The sequence below is a fragment of the Lissotriton vulgaris genome, chromosome 12 (genome assembly GCF_964263255.1).
Source record: "Lissotriton vulgaris chromosome 12, aLisVul1.2, whole genome shotgun sequence".
In the NCBI taxonomy this organism is placed as follows: Eukaryota; Metazoa; Chordata; class Amphibia; order Caudata; family Salamandridae; genus Lissotriton; species Lissotriton vulgaris.
The window spans coordinates 137,297,582-137,319,444 of record NC_141700.1 but is presented as its reverse complement, the minus strand read 5'-3'; the positions used below and the strand labels follow the sequence as shown (position 1 = coordinate 137,319,444).

Genomic DNA, 21,863 nt, shown 5'->3' with positions numbered 1-21,863 from the left:
GGTATTTACCAAATCGGTAATTACCGACATTCATTCCTATGGGCCATACAGGAGCATAGGAATCAATGGCAAATACTGAATCGGTAAATACCGATTCGGGAAATACCGAATCCTACCGATTCGGTATTTTTTACCGAATTATTACCTACATTGGATTTACCGATTCATAAATACCGAATCAGTAAAATTCGGTATTTATGAATCGGTAAATCCAAATTACCTACATCTAGCCCTAGATTGCCTATTAAGTACCCTCATCTAGGGTAAGCATCACCTCATTGCCTCCCATAAATTACAGCTTCCGGTAGACTGAGGAGGATTGGGCGACCTACCCTTTGCGACAAACTTTTTAGGATCACAACTACAATGGCTGTCTCACTGAACTGCCTGACGCTATTTAGGTGAGACATGCAGCGAACAGGGAATATTGCTGGTCTCAACAATACAAGTCTTTCTCCTTTTAAAGGTTTTGCCATCCTTCCACTGGCATTTGCAGTAGCAGCAGCAGCCCAGACATGCATGGTCCGTATCCATCGTTTCACACATGAGATGCTGTCATACACTTCTGCGTTGCCCCGGATTAGCTGTCCCCACTTCCTGGGCTTTTACTGACGCAGGGACATGGCAACCTGGATAGAACATTTGCTGCTTACATTAGGAGACAACTTTGTAGACTGAGTTTTTCCTAATCGAACAACTAACCACAGACCATGGCCCCCTGCCGCCCGTAGCAGTTCCTCCTTTATAGACAACTTCGCATCATGTGCCGTACCCTGTGGGACTCCACGGAGACGGAAGCTGCTACACATCCAGTATTCAATCCGGTCTGCCATGACGATAGTTGCCGCCTGAGCAGAGAGTGGAGGACCGGCGCCCCTCCCCCTTCCCGGGCAGGGAGTTCCGGTCAGGTGGGCAGGCAGCGCTCAAGTTGTTTCGGACCCCCTGCCTACTTAAGATTATGGTAGAGCGGGCATGCAGCGTTCAGCGATTGTACTCACTGGTGCCCGGCCCGTCGCATGCTTTTGGTATTTGCTTTTAATAGCTTAATTTGTACTTTTAATTTACATTATTTGCACTGAGTTCTATTTGCTCGGCGGCTGCGCCCATCCATCGCCAGACATGATGCAGGTTCTGCTGTCCAACAGCGGGTGTATTCATGGAGTACACTGATTGACATCGAGAAGGGTCTCTACCGCTATACCCATCATGTCACTCTAGTTGGTCCTTTTGTTTGCAAAATCTGTGAGTTTAATTCTTTGGTTACCACCGGTCCCAAGCACATTCCCTCGCTGGTCATTAAAATACTGAGCCTGAATTGCCGCTCATTGGTCAAGCACTCTGCTGAAGTGTTTGACCTGATTCAGGATGAGGCCTCTGACGTCCTTTTTTTGACTGAGAAGTGCTCTCTGCTAATACCATGGCAGAGCCCAACTTAGCACTTCCTCAGCGATATACCATCAGAACTCTTAGCAGAGAAGGTAGGGGTGGGTGTATTGGGGTTGTTTTTAGAACTGGTTTTACCTGTTCTTTGACCATAGAAGGCATCACAAATTCTGAATGTGCTCTGTTTAAAATTGGGGTAAACGCCAATTTTACCCTTCCAGGCCTTCTGATCTAGCGCCCCCAAGAGCCGTCTAAAGATTTTATGGAAGCCCTGGTTATTAAAGTGGGGCTTCTGGCTACTAGGACAATATTGTTGGGGAGCTCAATCTCCATCTGGAAGCTAATCAAGACAGGGAGATTAGTACTTTTTTTTAGCTGCATTCCAACTCAGACAACTTGTCCCCAGTAGTACGCATGCAGCCGGCCACCTGTTAGACCTTTCTTTAAAAAAATATTTAGACTTTCACAGCCAGCCATCCCCTCCCTATGAACTGGACGGATCACTATCTGGTGTCATTGGCACTACAAGGTATAGGCCCTCCCTTAGAGGGTCCGCAGAGACTTATTTTGAAACGTACGTAAGTAAGTTGGAAGTGGATCGCTTACCCAACCTCCTTCTTACCTAAAGGCCTACTCTCCTTAATAAACCAATAGAGTTAAAAGTATTCTATCAGACTGGTTCTCGTCCACACTTGACACCCTAATCTCGGGTAAGTAGACTAACAGTCGTAGATCCTGATCTAGCCCATGGTTCAACGACGAACTAGCCCAAGCTAGGAGGGCTTGTAAAGCCAGGGAAAGGGCTTGACCCTATTTTAAAACTCCAATATCTAGCATGCATCAAACAATATCATAAGTCCATCCTGAAAGTTAGAGCTGACTTTTTCCACAGGGAAATTAAAAATAGCAGTAACCCCACCAAGAAAACAAGTTACTTACCTGTAACTTTGGTTCCCCAGTATTGGTAACTTTCATAGATTAACATGCTTTTGTATCATTCCCCGTCGTCGGAATGGGAGTCTCGGTAACAAAAATAATAATAGCAGTAGGTACAAAAGAGAAAGAAAAAGGCCTAGGCCTCATTCTCTTTTGTAAAAGAGACCAAACTAAGCATCAGCCAATCAGAAGAGCCTCACCCCATAGAACCCTCCTGAAGGAACCTCAAAGCCTCAGATTTTCGTAGCCGTTGTGTAACAGTAACCACATCTGCTGAAGGCTGAGCTTTCCTCGGGGAGGAGGGTGGGAGCATGGGAATCTATGAAAGTTACCGATACTGGGGAACCAAAGTTACAGGTAAGTAACTTGTTTTCTTGCCCCAGTATTGGAACTTTCATAGATTCCAAAGCTTTTGTATCAGAGTAGCCAGCAGTAAGCAATAAAGCACATTTTGTGTCATAAATATATATAAATATCTCAGTATGCATACTTTCATAAGAGAATAAGTAAATACACATTGCAATAGCCATCATTACTCACATTAGATACAAAATGTGCAGAAAAGGAAGGAGGGATAGTAAGGAAAGCTCACCAATCAGTGGAAGAGGTTCCTCAGGACTGCCTGGCCCACAGCGGTTTCCTCCTTCGTCAAGGATTCCAAGCAGTAATGCTCCGTAAAGGTGTGCATGCTGCTCCAAGTCGCCGCCCTGCAAAGGTCTCTGATGTGCACTCCCGCAAAGAGAGCAGTCGACGAAGCCACGGATCTTGTGGAATGGGCTCTAATCCTGCTGGTCAGTGGCTTACCTGCTGTCGAATTATAATAGAGAATGGCACTGGAAATCCATCTCGCAATACTTTGTTTCGAAAGTGGGAGGCCCTTGCGAGGACCACCAAAAGCAACAAATAATTGTGAAGATTTACGAAATTCCTTGGTGCGAACCAAATAAAATTTCAAGCACCGTTGTACATCCTGAGAATGCAGTGACCTCTCCACTGGCGTGGAAGAGTGAGAAAAGAAAGATTTAAGAATCACTGGTTCATTTAGGTGAAAGTGCGAAGGCACCATAGGTATGAACCTCAGATTAGTCCTTAAGATTACTGTATTCCTCTTGAACTGGAGAAACGGTTCCTGTATAGTGAGAGCCTGCAACTCCCCAATGCGTCTCGCCGATGTGAGGGCAAGAAGGCGAGCCCATTTCCATGACAGAAATGTCATTTCCGTCCGAAGTATTTGTTCAAAGGGGTCCTTCATGAGCTGTGTGAGAACCAAATTTAGCTGCCAAGTAGGAGGCGGAGGCCTCACTGGGGAGTAGACTCGGAATAATCCTTTGAGAAACTGTTTAATTATTCTTGAAGACCAGAGAGAAGGTCTAGATGCAGAAAGTCTGTTTCCAGAAATTGCTGCCAAGTGAACTTTTATGGATGAATGAGCTAGTCCTGTCATAGCCAAAGACAAAAGATAAGGAAGAAGCTGATGAGGCTGAGGAGAGAAAGGGTCAACACCTTCCTTCCTGCACCAAATGCAAAATCTCCTCCATTTTAAACGGTAAGTCCTATTCGTGGAAGGAGCTCTAGCCTGGGAGAGAACCTCTCTTATTTCATTTGAGATGGGAAGGTTCATGAATTCTTGCTGCTCAGGAGCCATGCAGTCAAGTGTAATGAATCTGGATCCGGATGCCAAATCTGTCTGTGTGGACATCGTGAGAAGACCAGGAATCGTCCGCAAAGGATGAGGAGGGACGAGCGACAGAAGATGGAGCTCCATGAACCAGAACTGTCTTGGCCAAGCAGGGGCTATCAAGATCATCTTGCATAGTTCCACCTTGATCTTCCTGAGAAGCCTCGGATCATTGGAATGGGAGGAAAGGCGTACATAAATGCTCTTGACCAAGCTATCGAAAGCGCATTCCCTAATGACCCACGATGGTGAAGCCTGCTTGCATAAGACCGGCATTTCTTGTTGGCCGGGGTGGCAAATAGATCTATTAAGGGTTGACCCCACTGTTGGAAAATTTCGTCCAGAACCCTTTGGTTCAGTTTCCATTCGTGACTGACTGAGGATAGCCTGCTGAGTCTGTCGGCATTTTCGTTTAGGACCCCTAGTAGATGTTCAGCCTGCTACGATAGTCCGTGAAGAATAGCCCACTCCCAGATTTCCTGAGCTTCCTGAGACAACGGAAGAGATCTGGTACCCCTTCCTTGTTTATGTAATGCATGGCCGTGGTGTTGTCCGTTCGGATGAGAACTTCCGAACCTCGCAGTCGAGGGAGAAATGCTTGAAGAGCCAGCCTGATAGCCCCGAGTTCTAGGAGGTTGACGTGAAGAAGACGTTGCTGAGGTGACCAATGCCTGCAGATCCTGAAGTACTGCACCCCAGTCGTCCAGTGACGCATACGTTGTCACCACCTTGAGGAGACGGAATGCTTACGAAGGATAGACCTTGGGAAAGGTTTTCCTGTTTTGTCCACCACAAGGCCGCTCTTTTCATTGCTAAGGTGATCATCACCTTGTCGTCGAATGAACCGTGAATCTGCTTCCACTGTTTGTCCAGCTGCTCCTGAAGAGGACGCACATGTAATCTGCAGTGAGGACTCAGAGGCATGCATGAGGAGATCACTCCCAGAAGGGATTTGTAACGGCGTACTGAAAGAATCCTTCTTTTTCTCAAGAGCAGTGCCATGGCTTGCAGTTTTTCCTGCCTTTCTAAGGATGGGAAAGCCTTGTTGAGATTTGAGGCCAAGATGGCCCCCAAGAAGCGCACGGTCCTGGACGGAATCAGAGACTATTTCTCCTTGTTGAGAGTAAGAATCAAATTCTGGAATAGGTTTGTACATGCGTTGACTGCTTCCCTCGCAGCCTCCCTGGACGGAGCCTTCAGCAACCAGTCGTCCAGGTAAGGGAAGACCTGAAAGTGATTTTTCCGCAGAAAAGCTGCCACCGGTGCCAGCACCTTGGTGAAGATTCTTGGGGCCGAGCGAAGTCCGAAGGGTAAAACCCTGAATTGAAAGTGGCTCTTGGCTACTGTAAACTGTAGAAACCTTCTGTGTGCTGGGTGAATGGGTATGTGAAAATACGCATCCTCGAGATCGAGTGTGGCCATGAAATCCCCTGGATTGATGAGACGCAATATGTCTTGAAGCAAGACCATCCGAAAGGATTGGGAAATGAGATACGTGTTGAGCTCCCTGAGATCTAAAATAGGGCGCCATTTCTCCAGCGTCTTCTTTACCAGAAAGAACCTGGAATAGAAACCCTCCCCTCTTTGTGATAAGGGGACCAGCTCCCTTTATGAGCATCTGATAAACCCCGAGCTGCAGGAGACGCAGATGTTTTGACGGAATGGCAGCAGGGGGCTTGGATGGTGGGATTTGTGTGACTTCCAAAGTATGGCCCTTTTGAATGATGTTTAGCACCCAACGGTCTGATGTTATGTTGGACCAGTTGTGAAGGTATTGAGATACCCTGCCCCCTTCAGATGTTCTTGTGGAGGTAGGCACAGCAGGAAGAGCAAGGACGCCGCTAATGCCTCTTGGACGTATCACGTCGCTGGTGATTCTGTTTCCCTCTAGTATTCGATCTTGAGAAAGTCGAGGTTTGACCTTGTTCCTGATAGGGCTGTCTGTGTTGTTAAGACGCTGACCCATATGACGAGTACCGCTGCTGCTGGTATGAGCCTCTGTATGTGGTACTCTTGCCTCTGGCACCCTAGAATTGAGCCTTTCGGTATTGAAGTGTACCAAGAGACCCAGCCGTCTCTGTATCCTTCTTAATATCTTGGAGAGTATCATCTATATGCTTTCCAAACAACGCCTCTCCATCGAAAGGTAGATCCAAAATTTTATTTTGGATCTCTGGCCTGAACTAAGTCGCTCTGAGCCATCCCTGGGGACGAAGAACCGCTGCCCCAGCTAGTGAGTGAAAAGCCGTTGTGGCGATGTCCATAACACAATCGATTATCTCGATTGATGTTGCCTTCCCCTCCTGTAGAATCTTCTTCGCCTCACCTTTCGCCTCCTGGGGTAGCTGATCTAAATAAGGCGAAATGTCACACCATAACCGGCGATCATACCAGCCCAGTATCACCAAGGAATTCGCTGCCCGCAGCAGAAGACTAGCCATTGAAGAGGATCTTTTCCCAGCGATATCCAGTCTCCTGCCTTCCCTATCAGGGGGAGTAGACAAAGGAGCTGACAGGTTGCGGGACTTCCTCTGTGCATCCTGCAAAATCACCAAGTCTGGTTTTGGGTGCCCAGTCAAAGCCGCCGAACCATCCTCGGGCGCCTTATATTTCTTTTCCAGGCGCGGTATGACAGGGACCACCGTAGCCGGGTTCTTCATAGCCTTCAGACCTTCTTCCCATACATGTTGTATAATCAGAATAGATCTAGTCACCTTCTTATATGGCTCCTTAAAGTCATATAGAAAACACTCCATACCAACAGACGGTATAGGTAGCTTGAATCTGCTAGACGCCCTTTCCATTAACTTATGGAACCCCCCGATATCCACCAGAGGTGAGTCCACAGGGTCTGGACATGGTGACGCCGGGTCCGGGATTACGTACTCATCTCATTCTAATCCCTGATTAGGCCTGCCATTGAGAGTCTGATCCTCATCCGAGGAATCATCCTGTATGTCCAGTGGCATTGAAGGTACCTGTGGAGCCGGTGTTTGCGGCAGAGAGACCATCTGAGTCGGCAACTCTGGAGAGATCACTGGGGTCATAGGGGCAGGCAAGGTTTGACTAGCCGTAGTAGCAGCAGTTGGAGAGCACTTTGATTTGTAATCCTGCAACATGTTATGGAGATCGTGTAAGAGAGAAGTTGGAACAGACACCATCTCTTGGCTTGTGAACCCCTGTGGTAGAGAAGAATGTTGATAAGTACATTCCTGAAGATATTCTCCTTCCGAATCTGTCTCCTGACGTTTAGCCAGCAGTTGGGATGGACTGTTTGCGTACCCAAACGATTCCTGATCTTCATAATCTGAATCTTCATCATCCTCCTCTAACAACAAAGCGGGAGGCAAGGGGGTAACCCTTAAAGACGTCATGTCTGGAGCAATTCTTTTCAAAGAAATAGTAATTTTCTCAGTCAACAACAGTATCGTCGACGATCCCGTCGACAATGAAGCTGTTATAGGTAAACCTGCCGTCGTGGACGGAATAGGTACCGTCGGCGGACGAACTGTCGACGACGAGAGACCATCGAGACTCCTGCCGTCGTCGTCGTTAATGTAGTCGAAGCACTCGTCTACAACACCGTCGTCGTCACCACCGCCGACGAAATCTTCGTTGCGGTCGTCGATGTTCCCGTCGACGTCGCTGTCACCACCGTCGACCGTACCGTCGACGAGCCCGTCGACGGCACCACTTTAATCTTGGGCTTCAACACCTTTGTCGATGGAGTCTTCTGCTGCGTCGTCGACGACTTGAAACTCCTGTCCGATTTCTCAGAAGACTGAGAAAATGGCTTTTTGAAGGCTGAAGCAGTCTTCATCCCAGTGGACTGTGTAGATGGTACTTCCCTCTCCTTTACACCGTGGTGAGGAGACTCGACTGGACCTTTTTTGAGGCCTTAACTGGACGCTCCACAGAAGGGGAAGCCATACCTCTTGACTGACCTTCTTGAAGATGAAGCTGAAGAGGACTCCTCACTGTCGCTGGAGACTGTGTCTTTCCTGGACTTCAGTTTCTGGAGCCAGGTGAGGAGCCGACCCTCACGGTCCCGGAGGGTCTTGGTAAAAAAGGTGCGGCAGATCTTGCAATCCGCAGCCTTATGATATGGGTAAAGGCAATATATACAATCTTTATGCCTGTCTTCAACAAATAACCTTTTCTTGCCACAGGTGGAACATGGCTTGAAAAGGGCCTTCTTCTTCTCCTTATCAGACATCGTGGAAGGGACAGCCAACAATTCTGAAGAAAAAACTGAAGAAAATCCTCAAAAGAGTAGAGATTGAGCAGAGCTCAAAGGAGACTCCCGAAGCACAACGACAGGGCTCGAAAAATCCCAAAAATGGTACTAGTCCTACAGGACTAGTATCTTAAAAAATGTCCTCGACCTAACTGCAACCTTCTTGACCTCCGTCTCTGAAAGCGGAGCAAATGTGACAAGATAACAAGATTTAAAGGCATCTTTATTGCTCATTAACTTTGTGAGCAATAAAAATGCCTTTAAATCTTGTTATCTTGTCACATTTGCTCTGTTTTCACCGACAGAGGACAAAAGTTGGTTTGTTTTCCTACTCGCCAGAAAGGGTGAGTAGGACAGCTCGACCTTGTTAAATTTAGCTCGACTATGCGAGCGGTCGAGTGGAATTTTCGAGCCATGAACGTGCGGTAGAACATCTGAGGCTTTGAGGTTCCTTCAGGAGGGTTCTATGGGGTGAAGCTCTTCTGCTTGGCTGATGCTTAGTTTGGTCTCTTTTACAAAAAGAGGCGGATATGCTACAAAAGGGAATGAGGCCTAGGCCTTTTTCTTTCTCTTTTGTACCTACTGCTATGGTATTTTTGTTACCGAGACTTCCATTCCGACGACGGGGAATGATACAAAAGCATGCGAATCTATGAAAGTTCCAATACTTGGGCAAATGTATATTCTCCCTTCTTAACCCTTTCGCTGCTGATGACGAGCTCAGCTCGTCATCACCCACGGGTGTCGTGTGCTGATGACGAGCTGAGCTCGTCATGAAGAGTGGGAATCAGAGTAATTCAGCACAGCGCAAAAATCCCCGCAGCAGCCATGTGGTTAAGAATGTTAAAACTTCTGGGCAACCCACTTCACCCACCTAACTTCCAATGAGCAATGTGAAATCCTTCCTGCCTTCTTTATTAAAAAGGTTGATGATATCTATAAAACTCTCCCTCACATTGTGCCCCGTATAGGTTGGTCCTATCCTTTGGTAGCTACCTGTCCATCACTTTCTGTTTTTCCTGCACATCCCCAGGAAGCCATGCGGTCTAACTGCAACAAACTTAAATCTAAATCGCCGGCGGATCCTCTTAAAACTGACCAAATTAAGGCTTTTTACCACAGTAATTGCCTGTGTTCTGTGACCTCATAAATTTGTCCTTAACCTCTGCTACAGTTCCCATGGCCTGGAAACATGCCAAAGTGATCCCTGCCCTCAAGAAACTCACACTGGATGACTCCAAGCCTTCTAATTTCCACCCTATTTCCCTTCTCCCTTTGATGGCCAAAATCACTGAAGCTTACATCACTTCCATCCTCTCTAGTTACACTGGCACCTACAATTTGCTGAACCCCTCTCAGAATGGTTTTGGTCCGCGCCATAGTACGGAGTCAGCTCTCCTGGCGGTCACGGAACATCTGCGGCACTCTCTGGACTCTGGAGGAACTTCTGCTCTAAATTTATTAGACTTAAGTGCCGCATTTGACACGGTGTCTCGCCAGATTCTTCTGCAGCGCCTGGAGGACATTGGCATCAGTGGCACTGCCCTAGGGTGGCTTTCCTCATACCTTTCGGAAAGATCTTTTCAAGACATCACCCCCCCTTTTTGTCCTCAGATGCACAGTGTCTACCAGGGTGTTCCACTGGGCTCTGCCAGTGCTGACCCTCTTTAACATTTATATCCGGCCCTTGGCAGCATTGGCAAAAGATAGGGGCTTGACTGTTGTCTCTTACGCAGACGACACGCAGTTAGTGATTGCTTTGTCTAATAACCTCGCTCTGGATGCTGCTAACTTTAGGGAGGATTTAACAGAGGTCACGAACTGGATGACATCAAACTGCCTTCAACTTAACGCCACAAAATCAGAAATCTTGCTGGTGGGAAAAAACACACATTTATGGAGTGAGCAATGGTGGCCTTCTGTTCTTGGTTCTCCATCCTCACCTAAGCAAACAGTTAATGTGGGCGTCTGGTTTGATTTGGCCCTATCCTTCCAGCCACAAACTAAGGCTGTGGTCTGAGTTTGCTTCCGACTCCTTCAAGGTCTTAAACCTCTATTGGGTCTTTTTTGAGCCCAAATTTTGCAGGTCATCATTCAGGCAACCATAACGTCTAGGCTGGACTATGCTAGTGCTCTATATCTGGGAGTTAATAGAGCAGAGACAAAGCGCCTACAGAGAATACAGAATGCGGCAGCCTGACTGTTGTTGGGGCTCCCCAGGACCGGCCATATTTCAAAATTCATTAATAGACTCTATTGGCTCCCTGTGGAAAAGCGTGTTCATTTTAAAACTCTGTGCATTACTCACTGGATTCTCAACGTCCAATCCCCAGAACTTCTTACACCGTACACGCATCCCGCCTCTTGCGCTCCTTTAATCAGCACCTGGCGGTTATACTGCGGATTAAGAAAGCCAGATCTGGAGGACATTCGTTTCGAGCTTTATCTCCTAAACTTTGGAACTCCCTCCGGATGAACATTAGATGCATTTATGATCATATAACTTTTCGTAAGGCTATAAAAACGTATCTGTTCTCTAATTAATGGATTGGGGCGTTGTCTCCGCCAGTCTTCCTTTTGCTGGCAGTGCTTAGTCCCGGGAAGCCCCTTTGCTGGGGCAGCCATGCATTCTACAAATTATATAACATCACATATTACAAACCATGCTTTCCATTGGTCATGGCCCTCACCTTATCCCCTGCCTATACAAGGCTATTTGAGAATTAACAATGGCTCCCCTCGACATGTTTCGACAGAAGTGGGAGGCTGATTTCAGACAAGGGCTACAGGAATGGGAGCAAGCTTTAAAATTCCCCCAACAGGTATCCTGTAACTCAGTTTTTAAAAACATACAATTTGCTATAATCCAGAGTGTACCTTACCCTGGCTCAATTGAAACACTACTTCCCTGCTGCACAGGTGGATGCCCGTGTTGCCATACCCCTGACACAGACCTTACTCACATCCTAATGTCCAGCCCATCTCTACATGATTACTGGAGGTCTGTGCACAACACCATGCGGGAAGTCACAGAACTACCAGACATACACACCTGGGAGGTGTGCTCTTTAGGCATTTTTAAACATCACTAACTATACAAGGTAAGCGTCCTTGCCAAGTACACGCTCATCCTCTAATGGCACTCTCCAAGGGACAGATGGTGGCAGCATTGCATGGAGAGGTAAGCAAGTGGGGAGCAGCTGACGAGGATGACCTCCGCTATGAAGTTGTTCTGCACTTGAGCAAGTGACCTATCTCCCAACAAATGGGTTACCCTCCTTTCACAGTTCCTACAAGTGGTGGGAAATGAAGACCTTCCCCTGTTACTCCTTAACACCACCCCTATAATCTAAAGTCTAAACCGCCACGCACTCCTCCACCACAGTGCCGCCAGCCTTTCTATCCGTCCACATCCATTTCTCCATTGCACAGACGCGACCTGCCACTGCATCCTAGTTCTTCAACCGTATTACTGCCCCAGTTCTTGGCTATATCCCCACATTACATTGTTGCAGCAGTACACTCCAGGCATTTATAGTGACCCACTGGGGGAGCTTACGTGTACGTTGCTGTTCCACATGCACTTGTTTAATTCCTGTTTCATGCTTTCTTACACAATATAATACTCATTCTATAGACTGCTGTGTTTGCCTCTTTGATGGACTCTGACAACTGTAACTGTTGTTTATTCAGGAAAAAAACAATAAATACATTTTCAAATAAAATATTATACTCCAAGTATAGCAATAAAAATTACAAATGTATCAAATGTTTCTAAAACTGTACAAGATGGCCCTTATGTCACTTAGCAGTACAGTTTCACGCAGAGACTTAAACTTGCCACTGTGTTTCTCTGCACGTTTTCCATCGTGGACAACAATGACTGAAAATATCAACTATATTGTCACACAGGAGCAGAATTTATACAAGCTCCCTACAGATTCAAGTAGCCTTCTAAAAATATGGCATGGACATGACCACATTTATTGAACACATTTCTAAACTTAATTATGCTGCAGTTGGAAGTCAAAAGTGTTTCCGCAAGACAGAGAGTGTCCCTCTGTCTACATTCTGCAATGGGACTTCTGTAACAAAAACTACTAGATGTCTCTACTGCAGGTTCATAATTTTACAACATGAATACATTCTAGCTGCCAATTTGCCTCCTAACAGGTACCATGCTGGCATATCAAACAATACTGGATGCTTACCTCTGTGAGATACACTGCCCAGAAGAAAGGTGAGTTCGGAACAGTGTCTGTTATGAGCAGTCCTGCATCCCCATTCCGCCGACTGATGAATGCAAGCCAGTCCAGTTCCTGAAAACAATCCTTCAGCAGATTCACCAATAAAAAGCCCCTAGTCAAGAAATAAGACTTTCACTCTGCCAGGTTTGAAATGAAAAGCAAAAGAGTTTTCACATTCAGTTAACACAAGTCCTTCGCCCATATCAGTTTGACTCTACCATGGTGGAAGGCGAAATAGGTGGCCTATTAATCTAAAATTGCTGTACCCTCTGAACTTGCACAGCGCACCTCTTGGGGAAGAGGGTAAAAACGTACATATGTTATTTCTCAGATGAAAATAACCAGATCCTGCGTTCATAAAGCTTTGTTTCCATGAGTGTGTCTTAGGTGTGGAAATTCATGAGAATTTCACACCTAAAGAGAGGGTAAAGAGAGGGTAAGTAGGGTAGGGTATTGCTAACTGGCCTTTGTGACTCAGGCCCTAGAGACTGGAGTGATAGAGGAGGAGTGCCTGAGTCCGCTCCTCACGGGACATCTAAAGGATAAATAAAAGTGATGGGGATCTGTCATGTTCTGTTACCACTACCTATGTATGGGTGCCTTCGCTCAATCATCAGAGTCTCAAGTATGCAAATACTAAAGCTCCCTGTTGAGAATGGCCTGATCAACCCTGGGTTTCTCCAAGGCTGGTGCAGGATGTGGGAAGCATGTTAAACTTCTCAAGAATTCTCCTGTCTCAACATTCCCTATTTTAATACAAGATTGTCTAGCCGGGTCACCCTGAGCCATATGCACACTCAAAGCAATAGGTCACTTTAGGACCAAATAACTGCCTAGAAAATCCTCTGTACTCAAATGCAGCAGTGGGTTTTTGTGCTACACCCATTACTGTATGTAGATAAAATAAACAATAGTTTGTGCAAATACAAATTAGGCAACAATCCCAAAGCTGTTGATACAAAACAAAACCACCTGCAAATTATTATTTTATTCTTCTTGTGAATGTTGTGCTTGTATAGCAGGAAAGAGGTACGTGTTTTTAAAGAAAGCCACAAATTCCTCTCTCTAAAGCACCGAGTTGTAATCAATCCTTAAGGGATGTTTACCTTTCAATTACATTTTCAGGAAGAGTAAGCTAGAAGAGAGATTGGACTTTACCAGTGAATCTTCAGTCTTCCGTCCTACAGATTAATGGGCTTTCCTAGCGGTAGGCCAACTAATGTCTTGAAGAGCTAAAAAACTGAAATTAAAACATTCAGGAGTGTGTGCCCCTTGTGCATCTGTAAAAACCCCAAACATGTCATTTTATCTGTTCAACTGTAATGAATTCCAAAGCCTGATGTAAAATGTTGTTTTGCGGTTAGTGAACTGACCTGTCTTTACAAACCAGGTATCTTTTGAGGTCATTTGTTGCAATCAGGCGCTCTTTCATGGCACTTTTTTGAAGCACTTGAATGCCTTTAACAGTCTTAATGTAGCTCCAGCCCTCTCTATTTTTCAGTCTACATGCATAGAAGGCACAGCCAGTGAAATGAAAAGCAGGACAGTTTGTCTGCAGAAAGGTGGTCTAAGGACAAAAGAGCAAGCGCCTTTACCCAGAGTGTGACTGTTGGACCGGATACTTATCAGGTCCCATTTCCCTAAACTTTTTGATTGTTCCTCTTGCGATTTGTTGGTTCTCATGTAGAGCAGCAAGGCTCTGGGCCCTTTCCCACTATACCGTAGTGTGAAAGTGCATGCACCCTTTTAACACATGTTAGGAAGTGATGAGGCTATGAGGTTTGTAAACGTAGGTCAGGCCCACCTGTGCGGCCTGGGTGCACACTTGCACCGCTGGTGTCATTTACCTATGTGTCTGACCTTCTATTGCATGCCGTTGTGAGCACTCGCACGGACTATGTATTTAAAAATGTGTCTGACCTGCTACAGCAGGTCTGTGAGAGCACCTTAGCATGCGGACTCCGGCTTGCCTGTAATAAATACAGTCCAGCCCCGAAGGGGGGCCTTCACCGCCACTCGGATGGAAGGTGAAGGGCTGGACAGGCACACACAGGTGTTCGCTGCCCAGGTAGCATGGAAGACCCACAGGGATTACCCTACCGAGGAGGCTTGCTCCTCCCTCAAGTAAGCATGGGCGAGGGGTCACCTGTATTTCAAGCTACATTAAGGAATTGCAGAGACGTAGCCTCATGATGTTCGATTCGCTAGGCCAAACCAATTCCAATGTTGACAGTGGGCTTGGCATACCTTGTGTGAAAATGCCACGTATGTAAAGTGGACATTTCTATGCATCAAAGTCTTCGTGTGCCATGGTATTTGGTGCAGATCAAAACTAGAGATGAGGGAGCACATAAAAATAAATTACTTACCTGTAACCTTAGTTCTCCAGACTTGGAAGCTTTCATAGATTCACAGGCTTGAATCATTCCCCGTCGTCGAAATGGGAGTCCCCGGTACAATAAATAGCAATGCATAGCTAATACAAACTAGAAACTAGGCCTAGACCCATTTCAGTTTTGTAACATACCTATCTCTTTTAGTAAAAGAGACCAAACAAAGCACACAATCAATCAGATCAGCCTCACCCTCTAGAAACCTCCCGAGAGGACCTTAGACCCTCCGATTTTTGTAACAGTAGTGCCATAGGATAAACCATAGTGGTCAAAAAAAAAGGTTGAGCTTTCCATGGGGAGGAGGGTGGATCGCATGTGAATCTATGAAAGCTTCCAATACTGGAGAACTAAAGTTACAGGTAAACAACTTATTTTCTTACTCCAGTATTGGAACTTTCATAGATTCACATGCTTGAATCAGAGTGGCTAGCAGTTATGAGCACATTTTTTGTCTTGATCTTCTGTAAAACAAAACAGTACATAAGCACAGAAAAGAGTAGAACGAGGAAACTGTTTCCTCAACCTGGACTCTGTAATGTCTCAAGGCAAACATTAAATATTAAGCTTTAACTATACAATAAATTACAAACAATCCTCGGTGCAGCAATAGGCATCCTCAGAATGCGCAAAGCTCATATTTAGACAATACACCAAGAAACAATACATTTATCAAAGAATCTGCAAATTTTTAAGGAAAGAAAAGCAAGGAGGGATGAAACAGAAAGCTCACCACTATTGAAACCAGTTCCTCAGGACTGCTTGGCCCACTGCGGTATCACTGCGGGCCAAAGAATCCAAGCAGTAATGTCTGGTAAAGGTGTGGATACTCCTCCAGGAGGCTGCTCTGCAGATGTCCTGGATAGGTACCCCAGCAAAGAGGGCCATAGAGGAATAAACTGCCCTCGTTGAGTGAGCACAGTCTTTTCCCTGGAGGGGTTTCCCAGCCAATTGATGACAGTACTGGATAGAGCTAGAAATCCAATGTGCAATGCCCTGTTTAGACAGGGGAAATCCCCTACAAGGACCACTATAAGCTAAGCTGAGGTGGCATTCTAAAGTGCTTAGTTCTTTGGAGATACATTTCAAGCAACACTGAATGTCCAGAGAATGACGTGATCTCAGCCGGTGTAGTAGGTTGAGAGAAAAAAGTCTTAAGAAGAAAACAAGTTACTTACCTGTAACTTTGGTTCCCCAGTATTGGTAACTTGCATGGATTCCCATGCTTTGTATCATTCCCCGTCGTCAGCCTGATAGCCTCTGTAAATAGAAAATACCATAGCAGTATGCACAAAAGAGAAAGTAAAAACAACAGTTGATGGGCAGAATGCAGAACAATGTCATACATTCACCCCAGTACAGAGATCTGGGCCTAAATCCATCGTTTTTTTGCACTCCACACCACCTCAGTTCAGACATGGCCATATGCAAATCAGCCTTGACCCTGTGCCTCATGGGACAGTCCAGCCCGAACTGCCAAGCCATGTCTTTCCTGGACCGGAATCAAGCATCCTAGAACCGGTTTCTGGCTATCAGCCGTCTTCAGCCAGGATAGCTTGACTCCAGTGGTGTGGAGAGCACAGGACTCCCATCCGAGCATACCCATCCCACTCGGGGTGACAAATGCAAAAATTTCCTGGCCCGGAATCAAGCATCCTAGGACCGGTTTCTGGCTATCAGCCGTCTTCAGCCAGGATAGCTTGACTCCAGTGTCTAGTTTTTTGGGATAACCTCGTTTCACAAGTTTTTCTTTCAGAATATTAGCATGTGACAAATATTGTTCTTTATTACTACAATTCATCCTTATTCGGAGGAATTGACAATACGGTAAATTGTCTTTTATTGTCCGAGGGTGGTTACTGGTAAAGTGTAGCAAGGTATTACGGTCTGTAGGTTTTGTATACAGACTTACACACAATTTACCTTCTTCATGTTCGAGATACACATTCAAAAAATTAATTTTATTAGGATCGCTGGATACCGTAAAGTTAAATTCACTTGTTCTACAATTCAACCAACTGTGGAATTCCGTAAGTTGGGTCACATCACGTTCCAAATCATAAAAATGTCGTCAATATAGCGACACCAAAACTCCACTTGATGTTTATATGGGTTGGTGTCGCTATATATCCATTTTTGATCAAATTGGGCCATCACATACATTCACCCTAGTACAGAGGGTGAATGTGTGACATTGTTCTGCATTCTGTCCATCAACTGTTGTTTTTGCATTTGTCACCCCGAGTGGGATGGGTATGCTCAGACGTGAGCCCCATGCTCTCCACACCACTGGAGTCAAGCTATCCTGGCTGAAGACGGCTGATAGCCAGAAAACGGTCCTAGGATACTTGATTCCAGTCCAGGGAAGACGTGGCTTGGCAGTTCGGGCTGGACTGTCCCATGAGGCACAGGGTCAAGGCTGATTTGCATATGGCCATGTCTGAACTGGGGTGGTGTGGAGTGCCAAAAAACGATGGATTTAGGCCCAGATCTCTGTACTGGGGGTGAATGTATGACATTGTTCTGCATTCTGTCCATCAACTGTTGTTTTTGCAAAAGAGAAAGTAAGGCATAGGCCTCATCTCTTTTTGTAGCCTATCTCCCTCTTTTTGTAAAAGAGACCACATTTTTGCAACAACCAATCAGATTAGTCTCACCCCAGAGAACCCTCAGGACAGAGCCTCAGATTTTCGCAGCCGTTGTGTAACAGTAACCACTTTTGCTGAAGGCTGAGCTTTCCCCGGGGAGGAGGGTGGGCGCATGGGAATCTATGAAAGTTACCAATACTGGGGAACCAAAGTTACAGGTAAGTAACTTGTTTTCTTGCCCCAGTATTGGAACTTTCATAGATTCCCATACTTTGTATCAGAGTAGCTAGCAGTAAATCCCCAATGCACATTTTGTTATAAACGTACCCCAACATTTCAGCGTAAATATTCTCCTATAAGCATATATACCTTGTAACCATACATGCAGAAAACTTATACGATACACAATGTGCAATCATAGGAAGGAGGGATAGAAGGGAAAGCTCACCACTCATTGGAAAAGATTACTCAGTACTGCTTGTCCTACTGCTGCTTCGCTCCTCATGAAAGAGTCCAGGCAGTAATGTTTTGTGAAGGTATGGGCACTGCTCCATGTGGCCGCCCTACAAATGTCTTTCATGGGGACTCCAGAGAAGAGAGCTGCTGAAGATGAAACTGATCTTGTGGAGTGAGCTTGTACTTGTATCTCCAGTGGTTTTCCTGCCGTCTTGTGGCAGTGATTAATCGCGCTTGTAATCCAGCGTGAAATCCCTTGCTTTGAGAGAGGAAGTCCTTTTCGAGGTGCACTAAAAGCCACAAAAAGTTGAGAAGATTTTCTAAAATCCTTCGTCCTTTCAAGATAAAATTTGAGACATCTCTGGACATCCAAGGAATGAAGAGATCGTTCTGCAGGCGTTGTAGGGCGAGGAAAAAATGATTTTAGAACCACTGGTTCGTTCAAATGGAAATCCGAAGGGACCTTTGGGATACATTTCGGATTGGTCCTTAAAAACATAGAATCCTTCTTGAACTGTAGAAAAGGTTCCAGAATGGAGAGAGCTTGCAATTCTCCCACTCTCCTAGCTGAGGTAAGAGCCAGAAGGAGAGCTAACTTCCAAGACAAGAATGTCAAGTCCGCTCTGTGAATTGGCTCAAACGGAGGTCTCATCAGATGAGCCAGAACTAGATTAAGATTCCAGGTCGGAGGTGGTGGCCGCACTGCTGGAAAAACCCTGAAAAGACCTTTCAGGAATTGTTTGATAATTCTAGCTGACCAAAGAGATGGACCTGAAGTTGACCTTCTGTACCTTGAAATAGCCGGCAAATGAACTTTGACTGAAGAACGAGAAAGGCATGATTTAGCCAGAGATAAAACGTAGGGCAGTATCTGATGAGGAGCTAAAGAGAATGGATGGATGTGCTCCCAATGACACCACAGGCAGAAACTTTTCCATTTGGCATGGTAAGTCGTATTCGTATACTTGGTGCGCGAGCTTGAGATAAAATCTCTCTACATTCCTGAGGAATATCTAGAGAGTGGAATTCTCTGTGTTCAGGAGCCAGGCTTTCAAATGGAGAGAGCTCGGATCTGGTTGAACCACCTGTCGCTGTGACATTGTCAACAGAGATGGGATGGGACAAAGGTGATATGGATGATCCTGGGAAAGTAGGAGGAGTTCCATGAACCAGAACTGGCGAGGGCACTCTGGTGCTATTAAGATCATCCTGCAAGGTTCCATCTTTATTTTCCTGAGAAGCCGTGGAAGTAGGGGAATTGGAGGACAGGCGTAAACAAATGCGCCTAACCAGGACATTGAAAGAGCATTCCCCAGCGACCCTGGATGGCGATCCCTCCTTACATAGAGTTGGCATTTCCTGTTTTCTGGAGTCGTGAACAGGTCTATTGTTGGAGTTCCCCAACGTCGAAACACTTCCTCCAGAGTGTCCTGAACTAATTCCCACTCGTGACAGGAAGATTTTAGACGACTCAGGGTGTCTGCTGTTGTGTTGAGAGTGCCTGGTAGGTGCTCTGCCAAAAGCACTACATTGTTGAGAATCGCCCGTTCCCATAACATCTGGGCCTCTTATGAGAGCAGAAGGGATCTTGTACCACCCTGTTTGTTTATGTAATGCATGGCCGTTGTGTTGTCCGTCCTGACCAGCACAGTTGTATTGTGAACCCTCTGTTTGAAAGCCTGCAAGGCTAGGCGAATCGCTCTGAGTTCCAAGAGATTGATATGAAGACAACGCTCTTCTGCCTTCCAGTGATTGCTTACTCGGAGATCTTGTAAGACTGCGCCCCAGCCTTCCATTGAGGCGTCTGTGGCTAAAACCAAAGGGGGTCGGAAACATTCTGAAAGAGAGACCCTTCGAGATATTCTTCTTGACCGCCCACCAACCTGCTCCTTTCCGAATGAGAGGAGTGACCTTTATCCTGTCCTCGAAAGAGCTGCACTTGGCGCCATTGCATGTCTAGTTGTTCTTGCAAGGGGTGCATTCGCAGTCTGCAATGCGGAACTAATGGTATGTAAGATGATATCAATCCTAGAAAAGACTTGTAAAGACGAACTGATAGGGATCTTCTCCCTTGTAACCGGATTGCTGAGGAGATTAGCTTTTTCTGCCTTTCTTCAGAGGGAAAAGCTTTGCAACTTCTTGTATCCAGAGTGGACCCTAGGAACTTGAACCTCCTGTATGGAACAACGACTGACTTGTCCTTGTTGAGACGCAGACCCAGGCATATGAAAAAATTGATGCAATTCTCGACTGCCTTTGACGTTGCCTGAGAAGACGGAGCCTTTATCAACCAATCGTGTAGGTAAGGGAAAACTTCTAGCGATTGTTTCCTTAAGAATGCTGCTACAGGGGCCAAAACTTTTGTGAAAATCCGCGGAGCGGATCGGAGCCCGAAGGGCAGGACTTTGAACTGAAAGTGTCTCTTGGCTACTGTGAAGCGCAAGAATTTTCTGTGAGCTGGGTGGATCAGAACGTGGAAATATTCGTCCTGGAGATCCAGAGTCGCCATATAATCCCCTGGGTTTAGAAGACGTAAGACGTCTTGAAGAGAGACCATTTGAAAGGAGAGTTTTATGAGATAGGTGTTTAGCTCCCTCAGATCTAAGATTGGGCGCCACTTTTCTTCCATCTTCTGAATGAGAAAAAATCTGGAATAGAATCCTTTTCCTCTTTGCGAGAGTGGCACTGGTTCTATCGCTCCCTCTGTGAGTAAATGAGAGACTTCGAGACGGAGAAGGTGCAGATGTTTTGATTCTGTGGCACGAGGTGCTCTAGGAGGTGGTAGGTTTTGGAACTCTAATGTATGGCCAAATTGAACGATATGTAGTAACCACTGATCTGTTGTTATGATCTTCCAGCAATCGAGAACATTCGTAATCCTTCCCCTATCGTTGGAACCAGAGGTGAAGGACCAGTAGGCAGAGCCAGGAAGCCGCTATTGACGTTTAAAGGTATCTCTACCCTGACACCCATGTCTGCCTCTTGAAGATTGGTGAGAGAAAGACGCCAATTGATTTTGTCGCTGAGAGTACTGAGGCTTGAATGATTGAGAGGATTGCGAATAGGAGGAGTATCGTTCCTGATAGCCTCACCTATAAGTAGAGAATCCTTTGCCTCCTGCACCCCGGAAAGGCACTTTTCAGTATTGAAGCGTGCCCAAGGATTTTGCAGTTTCGGTGTCCTTCCAATGTCCTGCAAAGCGTCATCTACATGCTTGCCAAACAGCAGGTCTCCATCAAAAAGCAGATCCAGGATTTTATTCTGTACCTCAGGGCGAAACCAGGTACATCTCAGCCAACCTTGACGCCTCAGGACCGCTGATCCTGCTAAGGCACGGTAAGCCGTTGTAGCAATGTCCATTGCACAATCTATAATTTCCGATGCAGATCTTTCCCCTTCCTCTAGAATCCTTCTCGCTTCCGTCTTAGCACTCTTTGGAAGTTGATAAATTAAAGGAGAGAGATCGCACCACATTTGGCGATCATATCGTCCCAAAATTGCGAGTGCGTTCAAGGCCCTAACCAGGAGGCTAGACATAGAAGAGAACCTCTTCCCTACATTATCCAAGCTCCTGCCTTCTCTGTCTGGCGATGCCGTCAGGGGTGCCGTCGGGTTCCTTGACTTTCTTTGGGCCGCCCGGGAAATAACCGAGTCCGGTTTTGGTTGGCCAATAAGACATGCCGGACTGTCATCTGGGACCTTATATTTCTTCTCCTGCCGCAGTGGTAGAACCGGAGTTACGGCAGCAGGAGACTGCATCACTTTCTTTCCCTCATTCCAAACATGTTCCACTATTGGTATGGAACGGATTGATTTCTTGTAGGGCTCATTGAAATCGTACAGGAAACAGTCTGAATGCAAGACAGGAACAGGAAGGCCTAATCGTTTAGATGCCCTTTCCATAAGGAAGCCCCATATGTCCACTGGAGGCGAATCCACAGGGTCCGG

The 21,863-nt window shown here is 46.0% G+C and overlaps 1 protein-coding gene across 1 annotated transcript in view; it reads right to left on the bottom strand.

Annotated features, from left to right (window-relative positions):
* TDRD10 (tudor domain containing 10) overlaps positions 1 to 21,863 on the bottom strand; it is a 615,000-nt gene that overhangs the window by 166,525 nt on the left and 426,612 nt on the right. The window contains exon 9 of the mRNA XM_086947598.1: positions 12,446 to 12,593. Coding sequence (XP_086803724.1) covers positions 12,446 to 12,593 — 148 coding nt within the window. The remainder of the gene's footprint in view (positions 1 to 12,445; positions 12,594 to 21,863) is intronic.